Source organism: Colletotrichum orchidophilum (assembly GCF_001831195.1).
Source record: "Colletotrichum orchidophilum strain IMI 309357 chromosome Unknown Scaffold_110.1, whole genome shotgun sequence".
NCBI lineage: Eukaryota > Fungi > Ascomycota > Sordariomycetes > Glomerellales > Glomerellaceae > Colletotrichum > Colletotrichum orchidophilum.
This window is the reverse complement of record NW_019173066.1, coordinates 1-12,994: the sequence shown is the minus strand read 5'-3', so window position 1 is coordinate 12,994 and position 12,994 is coordinate 1. Positions and strand designations below refer to the sequence as shown.

General features: G+C 54.0%; 8 protein-coding genes across 8 annotated transcripts; 6 read left to right on the top strand and 2 right to left on the bottom strand.

Moving 5' to 3' along the window:
• Nucleotides 1–1,374: 1,374 nt before the first annotated feature.
• On the top strand, nucleotides 1,375–2,676 carry CORC01_10771 (uncharacterized protein; the record flags this gene model as incomplete). Its single annotated transcript, XM_022622398.1, has 3 exons — nucleotides 1,375–1,540; nucleotides 1,648–1,962; nucleotides 2,267–2,676. 3 exons carry the CDS (start codon nucleotides 1,375–1,377, stop codon nucleotides 2,674–2,676), a joined length of 891 nt encoding a protein of 296 aa, XP_022471036.1.
• Nucleotides 2,677–4,749: 2,073 nt separating this feature from the next.
• On the top strand, nucleotides 4,750–4,991 carry CORC01_10770 (uncharacterized protein; the record flags this gene model as incomplete). Its single annotated transcript, XM_022622397.1, has 2 exons — nucleotides 4,750–4,855; nucleotides 4,924–4,991. The coding sequence occupies 2 exons, from the start codon at nucleotides 4,750–4,752 to the stop codon at nucleotides 4,989–4,991; spliced, it is 174 nt and encodes a 57-aa protein (XP_022471035.1).
• Nucleotides 4,992–6,320: 1,329 nt separating this feature from the next.
• CORC01_10769 (uncharacterized protein) lies at nucleotides 6,321–6,530 on the bottom strand (the record flags this gene model as incomplete). Its single annotated transcript, XM_022622396.1, has 1 exon — nucleotides 6,321–6,530. The coding sequence occupies one exon, from the start codon at nucleotides 6,528–6,530 to the stop codon at nucleotides 6,321–6,323; it is 210 nt and encodes a 69-aa protein (XP_022471034.1).
• A 792-nt stretch (nucleotides 6,531–7,322) lies between these two features.
• On the top strand, nucleotides 7,323–7,460 carry CORC01_10768 (uncharacterized protein; the record flags this gene model as incomplete). The annotated part of the gene is made up of 1 exon (XM_022622395.1): nucleotides 7,323–7,460. One exon carries the CDS (start codon nucleotides 7,323–7,325, stop codon nucleotides 7,458–7,460), a length of 138 nt encoding a protein of 45 aa, XP_022471033.1.
• Nucleotides 7,461–7,574: 114 nt separating this feature from the next.
• On the top strand, nucleotides 7,575–7,941 carry CORC01_10767 (uncharacterized protein; the record flags this gene model as incomplete). The annotated part of the gene is made up of 2 exons (XM_022622394.1): nucleotides 7,575–7,693; nucleotides 7,818–7,941. The coding sequence occupies 2 exons, from the start codon at nucleotides 7,575–7,577 to the stop codon at nucleotides 7,939–7,941; spliced, it is 243 nt and encodes an 80-aa protein (XP_022471032.1).
• Nucleotides 7,942–9,108: 1,167 nt separating this feature from the next.
• On the top strand, nucleotides 9,109–9,249 carry CORC01_10766 (uncharacterized protein; the record flags this gene model as incomplete). Its single annotated transcript, XM_022622393.1, has 1 exon — nucleotides 9,109–9,249. One exon carries the CDS (start codon nucleotides 9,109–9,111, stop codon nucleotides 9,247–9,249), a length of 141 nt encoding a protein of 46 aa, XP_022471031.1.
• Nucleotides 9,250–10,737: 1,488 nt separating this feature from the next.
• On the top strand, nucleotides 10,738–11,722 carry CORC01_10765 (uncharacterized protein; the record flags this gene model as incomplete). Its single annotated transcript, XM_022622392.1, has 2 exons — nucleotides 10,738–10,962; nucleotides 11,024–11,722. 2 exons carry the CDS (start codon nucleotides 10,738–10,740, stop codon nucleotides 11,720–11,722), a joined length of 924 nt encoding a protein of 307 aa, XP_022471030.1.
• A 361-nt stretch (nucleotides 11,723–12,083) lies between these two features.
• On the bottom strand, nucleotides 12,084–12,278 carry CORC01_10764 (uncharacterized protein; the record flags this gene model as incomplete). The annotated part of the gene is made up of 1 exon (XM_022622391.1): nucleotides 12,084–12,278. The coding sequence occupies one exon, from the start codon at nucleotides 12,276–12,278 to the stop codon at nucleotides 12,084–12,086; it is 195 nt and encodes a 64-aa protein (XP_022471029.1).
• Between the last annotated feature and the right edge of the window lie 716 nt (nucleotides 12,279–12,994).

The window sequence follows — 12,994 nt, the reverse complement described above, 5'->3', positions numbered from 1 at the left end:
TTGCTCATCGCGCTCCCTCGGGCAGATTACAGGCAACGCCATGAGGCTTGAACGTCCTGCCACATCCCTTCAATTGCGGTGGTCCTCTAAGCCAAGCAAGCTAGCAAACCTGCGAGACGCATCACGTCACCCTATGTTGGCTTTTACTGATCACAGTGATGGTCAGAACTTTTCGAAGGTAGTCCAATTGACTACAGAGTCGGGCACACTCATCCGCACCCTTGTGCTTGCTTGCCTGTCTACCTAGACGCGCTAGGTTTTGCGTTGGTGACCATGGTGATGCCGATGCAGTTTTCCGTTGGAGGCGGCTGGCCCGCTCCACATGCGGGCATGTACAGTCGCGTTCTGAGACACAAAGCCTACATGGTTGTTGCGGTTTCCCTTCTGCTATCTCGCGTACCGTGGACAGCTTTGGATTGGTGTTGCATGGACAAACGTCGCGCTGCGTCGTTCACTTCGGTTTGCTGCAATCGACGCAACGCGTATGTCGTGTATCGGATCGGCCAGGAAGTAGCTTGCGATCGGTCTTTGACCGACTATCGTGGCTTTTGGGTCGTCGGCTCTGCTTGTCCAATGTCGGCGAGGCCAGATTGCAGTAACGTCCCAACTGCTTGCGCCATTTGTGATGTTTGTTCCAACAAACAACTCCCCCGGATGGCGACATGCAAGCGTATGCGCGTTGCAGCATATGTCGCTTCCTCTTTTGCACATATCATCAATGTTTGGGACGTGTTTGGGACGTTGAAAGCTGCCGTGATGAGCCTCTTCAAGCATCTGGTAATGGCTACGGCGGCCTACGTGCAAACAAAATTTGGAGTCAGGATAGTGTGGGTAGCGGCATATTCTAGGGATCTTCTTGAAAGTGCCCACCATCGGCGCTGAACAGCATTGACATGTGGGTCCGAACACAGCACAATGAAGCCCCTTCGGCCACCCGCTACGTAGTCATCACAATTCAGGGGGATTTCAGCTGCGGTCACGCGAGTGGATTTACACTATCCATAGCACCACATTTAAGCAGGCGCAATATCGCCAACCTCGACCCTCCGTCACACAAGTTTGCTGCCCTATAGACCCTGTTACGGAGGCGATCTGAGACTTCGACTCTCGTTTCGTCTCGAGATCTTGACTGCTCCAAGGCGATGGCGGTATTCTGTGGCAGGCGTGGGCTCCGGAGCACGTGCGAGGGTCGCAGGCTGTTTGCGTTGCTATTCTCGAGGCAGCACGTGGCCGTTTGTGCTCACACCGAAAAGCCCAGGGACCAAGGATGGAAGCTTGGCGTGCAGTTCACACGCATGACTACGCCTGTTGGGTTGGTGCGTCACTCACAGCGCCAGCGTCGCCTTGCCTGCAGCGGAGGAAGGCCGTGCACGGATGGTTCCCCTCGAGAACCTGCGTGTCGCCGTTGCCTTGGGTAGGTATCTCGATCCTGCTTTCTTGGACCAACAGCTCTTTGACGAGCTGCGGGCTGTGCCTGGCGAGATTACCCTAGAAGCCAATAAACGGTCGGGAAGACGGGTCCCGCTGCACCTTCAAGATGGTGGGCTCCGTGGACGAGCGCCTGCGTCGCGTCTAGTTCGATGATCTAATCCCATGTGCCGCAATTCGAATCACCAACCATTCGATCCGAACCAACGGCATCTCTAGCGGCTTTCAAGTCTACGGCGTCGAGACCGACGATCTACCGCAAGCGCCTTGGAATGGCTAACAGCGCCTCTCCAACCTCCGCCCGTCCGGGCAGACAAGGTCTCACTAGGGCAGACGAGATGAAGTCGTCACCCTTGCCCAAGTCCACCTCGCTCAAAATGCCAGCTTGGTACATCGAATTCTCCCCGGCGAAGTCCCTTCGTGACCGCCCAATTGAGCGTCTGCCCCTACCAGGGGCCACTGACAGGGCGCTACAAGCGCACCCGAGAAGGCAGGAGACTTACTGCACGGATAGTCCACGATGGGTTACTCAGCGTATGTATGGTGGGGAGCGCGTCTTCCAAGCGTCGCAGCGATTTCCTGCTGCCTCGACCAGCAGACATCCCAATGTCATGGGTCAACGCAACCGTTACCTGTGTTCCGGCTGAGCTTCTTTTCTTGGCCCTGCAAAGTAGCGTTCGCTGTTTAACCCCATCCGTGAAAACGTTCAAGCACGGGCACCTGTGAGCCTACTGGGAGCCGGAAAAAGGACCGACGCCGCTAACGCGCATCGTACTGGTTGTCTCCAGCCAACGAAAAACGATCCATCGCAACCACAGCATCTGCCGATGGTTATCAGTTGTCCATCGCAACCTTCACCATTCGCCTTCATCGCCACCGGCCACATTAACGTGCGGCTTCAATGACGAAATTCATGCCTGGCTGGCTACTTTCCAGACCCCCGACGAGCACGACAAACACGGCGAACAGGCGCAGCCCGGCCATCCGCGAAAGCGACGCCGCATCCCTCCTGACTCCGAGTCGAGGGTTTCATTATCGCCGGCATCGTCACACTCGCCCTGTTCCGCTTATTGTCTCGTGGAATCCACGCCTCTCACAGGACTCAAACAAAAGCATGACGGCAGCCAGCAGCACAACGACGGCGACGAAGAGCAAAGCGCGAGCCCTTCCCAATATCCACGACATCCATTCCACGCCGCGAGCGTCACAGCTCAACGACCGATGAATCGCACGCACATCCACGCCTAGCCTTTCATCGGCGTCTAGAAATTTTATCACGAATGTCCTCGCCTTCGAAACAGTTGAGGAGACGAGCTCTTCAGGCTGACCACTTTGTTCATTGCAAGTTTGCTAAGAGGCGCGCCGAGTTACCTTCCTTGCTCGCCACGCTCGTCAACGATCTGCAGGCAATCAGACGGGGGTTGCACCGACTGCCGCATGATGTGCGCATCGAGGTACGGATACACACTTCCTCTGAAACCCGGATGAGAGTGCCACCGCCTGTCCAATTCCCTGCTGCAAGATATGCTCGTCGTCTACCGATTGGAACACAGACTGACCATTCGCTCGTCAAATGCTAGTTTGCCGACTTCGTTAAACCAGATCACGCTTTTCTCCCTGAGGGCGATCCTGCCCCACCCGGCTTCCGGTGCCCACCCCGAGATCTCGTTGCATGGCTGCTAGATAAGGCCGACGACTGCGAAATCAACCTTCACGGCGAACCGAGCTGCGCGCATACGTATTGTCATTGACCTGACGCAGGAAGACGAGGTTTTTAACTTGCCAGCCGGCGCGTCTCCGAGCAGAGACAGGCCGGCGTCTATTGTTCAACATCAACGAACCTGATATTCCATTCCATTCAATGCCGTGATTGCAGGTCTTGACGAGCGACAGAAAGCGAGCTTTTTGAGTATCAGGGCTGTCAGTGTAGAAGTTCCTCCTCTCCATAGTTCTTTCTCTCTATTGTACCTCGCAAAGTTGCTTACCAGCTGACTTAGTAGTGTTGCATGGTCTGCTATCGACGAAACGCCGCGGGGACTGCCTTGAACACGCTCAGAAGATCAGACAGCGAAAAGGGAGAATCTTCAGTGTCGGATGCCTCTTCTGCTTAGAGACGTCGCGTGGGAAGCAACGCGTGACACTATGCTGCCGCCACACTGTATGCAAGAGGGATTTCCGAGGTTGTCTATTCGCCCGGTAGTTCGGAAGCCACGTTCAGATCTTCAGCCCAGCCCGTATATAGCCAACAGCGTGCCTATAAAAATACTGGGTATCTGAGGACAAACACATGGGTCTGGTGAAAGTTGATAGCAGGAGCCGGTTCACGAGTCATCATCAAAGAGTAAGGATACGCGTCTGTGGTGTTCAATGGAAAGGCGAAGGATGTCTCAAAATAGATGCACTTACGAAACAGTCTGGACGTCGTCGACGATGTTCATTATCATCTGTAGATGTTTGATTCAATTCTCGTCAACCTGCCATCACCAGACGACCCCACCCGAAGGGACATGATGAACCGTATTTGTCGTGAACATAGCCAGACCTCTTGGCATGCGCGATACCCATCATGGTTCACTGACATCTTTCGGAAGTGGCCCATGCGGCCGTTATCATATCCAAATCGGAGGCCCTAGCCCGAGCGCCGCGGCGGAGGCCCGGCCGCTAGACCCCGCCGCCCGGCCATTGGACGAATCCGAAGGCCGCGCTCCGAAATCGCGCGCGGAACGTGCCCAAAAGCCCGAATTCACAACCCAGCAGCAAAACGGCAGAGCCACAAGCGGATTGACGAGTCTTTCAGGGCCAGCGACAAGTGCAGTATACGAGTCCAACGCTCCCATGGCAAGAGCGTACCGATGCTTTTGATTGGGCCGTGTTCCCCACCAAGCGCCCGCTTCGCTCCAAAAGGCGGCCCATTTTCACTGATGTGCTACGTCTCCGTCGGTGTAGGACCCTGTTGGACGACTGCTCGACCTGTTGAATAACTCGACTAGCCCACTAGGTCGTTCGGCTTTCTTTCATCGTCTCGAATCTGTTGTCTCCCATACATACACTTACACGTGAAATCCATCATCAAAACGATACGTAATGCTGGTCTTCTCTACTACAACCAGAAAGCGGTTCTCATTATCCAACTGCCCGATATGTCGACCGATGCTTAATCCTCGAGCATCGCTACGACCAAAGCTGCGACACCCGTTTCGAGATGAGATCCACTGGGAGGGAGAATCAGAGAGCTGGGAGCCGGAGATTGACGTCCAGAAATATCATGCGTTGAGTTTGTTTGCCCACTGGGATTCTCTGGAGGGCGGACGGGAGGGGGCCATGGTAGATCCAGAGCTATGGCAATTTTTCGAGATACTATCTCACACGAGAGGGCCCGGTAGCAGGATCTACTTAGAGGTCATCTGGGTCGGATCTCCCAACCTTCGTGTGGGCACGAAGCGAATATACCCGACGCTGATAACGAACTCGCTGAATGGTATTGGAAACATCAAGGCGGCCGTAAGAACGCATTGAAGGCATTGCGAGGCTCGTCAGGCCCGAAGGGTTCGCTGACGACATGACCCGGCCAACCGACGGCCGTCGTAAGAGGAGGCAGTCACATCGTCGTAGGGGTAAATGTCGCGATTTCGAGCAGTTGAAGAGATCAAGGCGCCAGAACCGGCTGAGGTGCAGCGCCCTGAGGAGGGGCCGAGAACTCAGGTTGACTTTCTATTCAAAGTGTTGTCTAGCGTTGAAGAAAAAGGCGAACAGTATGTTTCTGAATCGAGACTTTTCAAGCAACGTAAACCTTCCAAGAGTAGCCACATGACGACCTCTCTATGAATACTCGGCCAGGCTTTGATTTGGGTTCGGCACGGTCACTACGCTACATTGGAGGCACCTAAAACATTCTCGAACACGGAGTCTATCCGAATACTCCTGACCAGGTCGTAAGATTCAGCACCATAACCACACCGTCTCTAGCAGAGATCAACACCACCCTGGTCACAATCTGATCATGAACGCAATTCAATCACACCGACATGAATCACCAGCTAAGCCATATCACTCTCACTCACGCCAGTTCTCCGTTGGCTGAAGATGTGCACCATCAATCGAAGAATAGATGCGATGACCACTGACCCCACCGATAGCACATACCATGCTGACCACCTCCTAACTGCTCGGCCAAGAAGAATTGCGAATGTATCTAGTGCATGCTCTGGCACAGTTACGTAGGCCTTGCTCAGTCACAATTACAACGGCCGACATACTGCTGCCATCCATTCAAGAGTTTCGGAACGAGGTTGCCGTCCATCATTGGGTTCCGTCCCCAGAACTGTTCCCAGCGGATGAGAGTGGCGGTATCCATGAGTCTAAAGACTTCTTGATTTTGCTTACATCAGCCGTGATACGCCCAATTCTAACATCGTCAGAACTTGTGCTACGTGCCTACAGGGTAACGATAGCTCACTGCTCGTTCCAGTAGCCATTATGTTTTTGTTGGACTTGGTGGGCTTTTTCGAATCTGCAGAGAACTTCTTTCAGTAGCTCTGATCGTTCTGCAATGCTGTCCCTATTTTTTGTGAGTGCCGCTGATGGCTGGGCCTACCAACGCGAACTTGGCTGTGCGCCAGACAGCGTGAGGTCCTCGAGAGAGCTGTTTTCGATCAGTCATGAACCAGGGATGAGTTAGGCTCTCATTACTTGCCTTGGGGACAACTATGTTGCTGGGTCTTGAAGCTTAGCCAGTAGGCTATCGATATCAATTGTGTTATGTGACGGAGGCGACTGCCGCAGATCCGAAACGGCGGACTGAGCATTCATGGTCGCTGGGCTATCGCGGACACATTGACGGTCATTTTTGAAAGGCTCTGACGAGACATCAGCTTGTCTCAAAGAGCCTGCTGCTATGTATTGTTGATAGGTAAGGTTTCTTTCATATGACAAGTGAGCCGCCGGCCTACGCGGCGGCTGGGTCGGTAGCTGGGACATGTCCGTCTGAAGCTGGGAGCTGAAAGCGCAAGAGAACTCTCGACATCGGTAATGAATGCAGGTGAGTGCTCAAGAATGAGGAGATAATTGATAATGTCAGACGACGCAATGGCATGAATAGTCATCGAGGCGCAACAGATCTGGACTCGTCCACACCGTGTTTGCCGTTGGCGAGAGCCAGGCGACGAGACAGCAGGGCTGCTCTTCTTCGCATTCGCAGTCGAATGACAATCATTGCGCTGAGTAGTGATCAAACACTGTTGGTCATGTCGCAAGTGGTCTAAACGATGTGTTCGGTCTTGCCCCAGGCCTGGTGGTCTCGCGGTCAACCCTGTTGCCGGAGCGGAACAACGGACTTGTAGACCCTAATCGCCGTGCAGGCGCCTTCCACTCGGCTAACTTAAGAAAGTCGTACTCTGGTGAATTGTCCGTTTCCGACAGTCACTGCTTTAGCTAGGCCAGACCCACACTACCTGGTAGGGAGTTTAAACTTACCCATACCATCATTGTACAGGTCTACTATGTATGTATGCTGGAGCCAGGATGAGACTTTCAGGTCGTTCGACGAGATCAGCGCTCCACTCTGCGCCTATGTTGGAGGGACTGCGAATATTGACCCTATTCTGACTCGGGCCACGACGTCTTCCGTCTTTCCGCCGTGCCCTTTGTGCTTGTATTTCAATCACAGCGCATCATGGGCGGGACTAGCTTAATGATGAACAGGCCACTACTGAGCTTGAACCATCATCTGTTAGCCGGTCGACAACACACCCTTGGCTTCGAGTCAAGGTGCGCGAACGTCGTTGGTGGTTCGGTGTGATATGCGAGCTGGGGGGGAAGGGTAAGATGCACCATTTCGTTCCAACAACAATTCCTCAAGACATCGGAGCATAGTTTCCTTTCGCAAGCAAACAATCATGTTGTCCCGACAGACTGGTAACGAACGCCACTGGCATGCTCGAGGTCGGGCTCTGTTTCTTGAAGTACGATCACGGCATGATGCCGCCAGCGCTTCGCACCGTATCAAAGGCGAAGACGTCGCCATGGTCGCCTAAAAAATGCTCGTGGTGTGCACACCAGTTTTTCATTGTTGTTAGCGCCAAAACAATAGTCCATCATTCCGGACACCCTTGATGCGGGCCAACCACAACGTCCATACCCAATGCAGCATGAAGCCGCTCCGGGAACACGTATGGTCCGAGCTTTACAACGGCGCACAGGTCCTCCCCGCAGGACCCAAGGCCGACAAGAAATGGCCACCTCCAAACCATGGGTGGTGTCGACATTAGTAAGTCCAGACAATTCCAATAGTTCGCAAAACCAGGATCGACACGAATTTCAAAGTGTAGAGTATGTGGCTATTACAAGGACTTTAGTCTGACGTAAGACCAACAGGAGGCCAACATCTCTAGTCCCATGTCTTGGATGTGGATGTTCCACGAGATTCAGGATCAGATAGATTACGCTATCGTGCCGATTTTGACCGCTATCGATAACATTAACGCGGGTCTTTCCAAGACGACTTCATGGCTGTGAGTCAATCCATTCCATCCTCCAAGTCAAGGGAGCTGACCTATTGCGGAGGGTGGACCACTTGGACTTGGAAGTCAACGGTCTTGCCATTGCAGTGAAGGCCACTGTCGCCCTGTTAACGCCTTGGAACGGAATAGCTGGATCGGGTTAACGATCGCAATGGAAGCAAGCACACATCTGGCACTCGGTACTTCGTTCCATGTATTTCAGACTGGGACGCGGCATCTCCGCGTAGACGTTAGGCCGGGCACATGCCCGCTTCCAAACATTTTTTACGATTCCTCTACTTAATCGATTGATGCATTTCGGTCTGATGGCTAGGGGTTGCATAATAAGCAACTTTCCCCTTCCCCCTCGTATTCTCTCGGGATCCGCTTGTGTAAGACACGGACGAGATATCGCCGACGATGTTCCTCACCGCACAAGAGCCTGAGACGTGTGGGTAATAAGGTTCTGCGCCGTTCCCGTACTGTCGGGTCGAAGCAGGGGCGCAAGGGCCTTTTGCAGAAAGTCTCTGTCAGCCTTTGGTGCCGAAGGAGGAAACGAACCTGTAACCGAAAGATCCGCCTACATACTCCGTTGGAGGAGGTGAGTACGTTCTTCGAGGACTGACCCAGGACGCATCTGCTCTTTGCGATGACAACCAATCAGAATACACAGCCAAGGCTGGATGATGACGCAAGATTCAGCATTGTATCGGAATGCAGCTATCTTTAAGAGACAGGTAATGATATATCGTGATGTCCAGGGTATTGCATGTGTCAAGTGTCACGTGTCACTCTCTCACAATCACCATAACGCTGGTTTGACAGCATGGCAAATGGCCCCAACCCGGAGAGTAGGACCCCTACGCCGATGATCGCACAGGATCCCCAGTGCATTCGCTCCATGTTCAAGACAGAATCCAAGTCCCGGGAAATGACCGGCCCACGAATGCTTCAATAGCTCCAAGGAAACATGATTGTGCAGGGAAACCCCACCGTTTCTGTGGCACGGGCTTTCAAGTAACATGCAGGTGTAAAGTTTTTTCAGTCGACCTTACCAGGGATATCTGTAGTGTACGCAATATCGACTCTCATGGACCTGCTTGACTGACCCGCGTCTTGGTTTGAGCCATCGCATGACTCGTTGAGCGCGGTTTTGTTTGGGTTCGACGTCCCTGTCTAGGGAATGAAGTCGCCCATCCCCCATGCTCTTGCGGCGCCTTGCTTCGCGACCTCGCTCGTTCTCGACAATCCGATAGACAATGCAACGCATACGGCACAGTTATCCCAGACGACGACTATTGTCGAAGACCAGTTGAAATGCTGAACTTGCGACGGACTCCTGCCAATAGCCAAGGCTGCCAATGCACGGGAGCAGCCCTTGATCAGTTCTAAGAGTTGGATGGTCGTCGTTGGCCTTCGTGGTCGCCCCAAGACGCAAGCCGTCGCTTCCGACAGCACGAGCTATGCACAAGAGGCTCTTACATGGCGATACGTATGACTGAACAGGCCCTTCACCAGACAGAGCTACCCTGGTGTGCGTTCCGTCCCATCCCGAGGGGTCCCAGTCGATCAAGCTTGTCCGCGAACGATCGACGAAAGCGGATCTCCTCCCATTCTCATCTTGTACGCCACGAACTGTCGTTGGCGGCAATGATGTTCCTAGCATAGTGCATCGCTGGCAACCTCGCGCTTTAGAGCGAACGCCGATCACATCGGATTTACGACAAGCGGTATCGCCATTTCGTCACAAGCACACTGGTTAGCGCGAACGTCATGTTGAGCAGGAAATTGGGTATGGTCAGTTGCAATGTGGTTCTCTCTCTTATCTCCCGTGACAGCCGATCCAGACTTATGGCATATCGATGACCCAGAACCTTACTCATCCGAAAAGCTCTCGTGTTCGGCGCTTGCTCGTCGCACCCAAGCTGCGCGCGTCAACAGCATCTCGAATCTCGAATCTTCTTCTCCAAAATGCGTATGGTGACCTGTTAAAGATTGGCGGTGCTGTAGAGGAGAATGATGAGCCAAAAAGTGGCCATGGCGTGAACAAAACCTGAAACGCAAAAGAGGACACGGTAGAAAGACGTCCGAACGAAGGAGAGGCTTTTTCGACAGATACACCGATCTCAGAAGTTGGCTTGGCAGCAGTGATGGTAGGCGCAGCTGAGAAGATGGCTGGAAAGGATTGTTGAGAAGCATGATGACTGAAACGAAGAAGCTGTCGGGTGCATCTTGGATACTATCAGAACATGCCACTCCAAGAACATAAGACCACGGCATAGGTCACTTTGCAGCCAACAGAACTTGGCAACAGTATGTACTTCCCGAGCATTAGGGTCAATTCTCGAGTATCGTGGGCACAAACGACATGGGGCGTCGTTCTCGGCCCCAAGGCGGCTCGACCTGGGCCATGGCGTGTGGTCGAGACCCCTGGGGAGGGTTGTTTGTGGTCGAACACCGCAGGGCCAGGGCGGATCGAACTGCAGCGAGCCACTTCCGACCTGATCCGCACTTGACTGAGAGCCGAATTTGGTTTTGTATCAGGAAAGCACCTCGAGTGGGGTGGCAGGGAACAGGTGAGAAGCAGTAGATCCGGAACAGCACCCCAAAGCCATTTTCTACTGTGAGGAAATCATCTGGTCAAACCCGATGAAGATGTCGATGTCGATGGACCTGAAGACGGCTTCACACTGGCTTTTAAGCCATATGCGGGAACGCTGCTGCGCTGCTGTCCCAAAGAGATTCAACCAGAGCCTCAGCAGACTTGGCAGCACAGACTTTCACTGAGAGGGAGTACTGGATCGAAGCGACAATGGCCGGCGGTTCATCACCAAAGACTGAAGTTGAGGCCCGAGAGAAGAAAAGGGCGAAGGACAAGGTCCGAAAGTCTGGCACCAGCGCTCAGGGCAAAGCGCTTCAACTAGGCGAATTTGCCGGGGTGTTTTCGGCTGTCGTCTACTACAACCCAACGTATGGATGGCTGGACGGGGCTATCCACGTACCTGAAGGCCAAGACATCCCCGACGTGAATGCATTTGTAAGCGGCAGTGAAGAGCCACCCTGAACGATCAGCAGACGCTGACGCGAAACCGCGCTAGTTTGCCCAAATTTTGAACGAATCGCCCAGCAACAGTCCACGACACGGCCCGCGGCGGGCGAAAACGTGCCGCCAGTCCCCACAGGACGCCCAAGCAGGTGACAACTCCGTTCGCGATAAGATGACGGCGGGGACTGGCAGAGTGGAGATCGACGTCGCTGCGGAGGCAGATGTCCTCCAGATCAACGGCGTCGACGGCAATGGCCCTTATCGTGTTGGTGCTTCGCCAATCAGTCATGGCGGGAATTCCAAAGTAGCCAAAGACAACGACACCGCGAGGCAGCTTCACCAACGCCTCGCCGACGGTCCGGCCCTTCGGGGTACGAGCCGATGTGCTGTGAAGCAAGAGATGCCCGACGGCGCCGTCGCTGATGACGCGGGCCGGGTTGACGCGTCGGGGGGTGTATGGGACATCGGCACGCATGGCCTCTTCGACAGTGTGGTTGGAAACAAGATGCAGAACGGGCAGTCCGGCGACGTCTCGGAGTGGGAGACGGTGAGTGCACAATACACCGAAGCCCCAATGACACGGGTGGCGGGCCCAGGCCTCTCCAGAATACAAGCGGTCAAAGTGCAGCGGTTTTTGCGGCAGGTGTCTGTGCATATGCGACTCGCCTCCCGTCAAGAGCGGCTGCCACCGCACCGGGTGGTTCATCAGGACAGATGGAGAGGTTTGTTGCAGCGAAATCGCAGGCGATGAGACTTGTCTCCATTGTTTGTCGGGACTCGTCGAGCGTTGCATCAGATGGATGTTTGTCATCAGAAAGTAGGATCCTCACCGGGAACCACGGCAATGTAGTGATGTTTCCTGGATGCATTCTCCCGCGTGCCGAGAGGCGATTGGAAAGATTCACGACTTCATGGGTGCGCCTTGAGAAAGAAGTCATCTTAACCGTATAGGCCCTCGGGAATTGAATAGTATTGATTTCAAAGTTGTGCTTCTCAGGCTACTTATCGCTGTGATGTAGCGCGCATTGACCAATCGATTGATGTCGCCGCCTTCTTGCACCCCTATCTCGGTGGCTGCGGACGAACTGCATGCGAGGCCGGCAGCCCGCTCCTCATTCGGCGTCCCTCGGCGGCTGTGTAACCCCCTGTGCCTTCGGGTGCCCAGTCGCTTTGGCGCATGGGAAGCAGTAATACAGGTTGTATCCGACCTCAACCATACCCGCGTCTTTGAGGTCGTCCGTCCGAGTAAGCTCGGCCGCCTTGCGACAGTGCATGCAACGGAGCTTGACAATCGTCGACCTAGACATGGCCAGAAGTGGTGAATGGAAATCTATTGCGTGTTGGCTCTTCCACTGATGGATGAACAACGCGGAGCCTGGCTAGGCGCTTATATTCTACAGGGACGCCGGTTCGCTGTCCAGACAAGGCCGTCATCGCGACTCGGATTTCCAGTCCCGTCTGTGATCACTCATCCTGATGGATGTTCTTGAAGTGGATTTTCTTCACATTGCGAAGAGACCAGAATAACCTTGCTCGGCAACGCCCATCGCTACCCCTGCCCGCCAACTCGGGATCCGACTGACGCATCAGTGGACGTGTGCCTACCATCATCGCTGGAAACATGACACTATGAGGAGCATTTTCAGAAGCTACTCGTGGTTCCGACGTAGGGGTCATTTCTGGATGGCTTACAAACACCCTGGACACGGTCGGGCATAACCCCACTACGAGCCAGATCCCGCTCAGGGCATGCTGTCCATCATGGGAGTGTTAGGGTATCGAAGTTGGCCAAGCGGTTAGGGGTGCCGTCAGAGCAACTACTGTACTGTATTTTTCCTCACTGTCCCTTGGTGGCGAGAAACAGGTCCAACGGCCGTGACGAAATTTTCCACACCCCTTGGCTCCAGTTCTGAATTTCTGGGCGCGCCACACAACCGTGCAACGCGAGCACAATCCAGCTGCGACCGACATCAGGTCCTGGCTCGCGACTGCCCGGTTTGCTTCTTCTTAGCTATTTCAGATT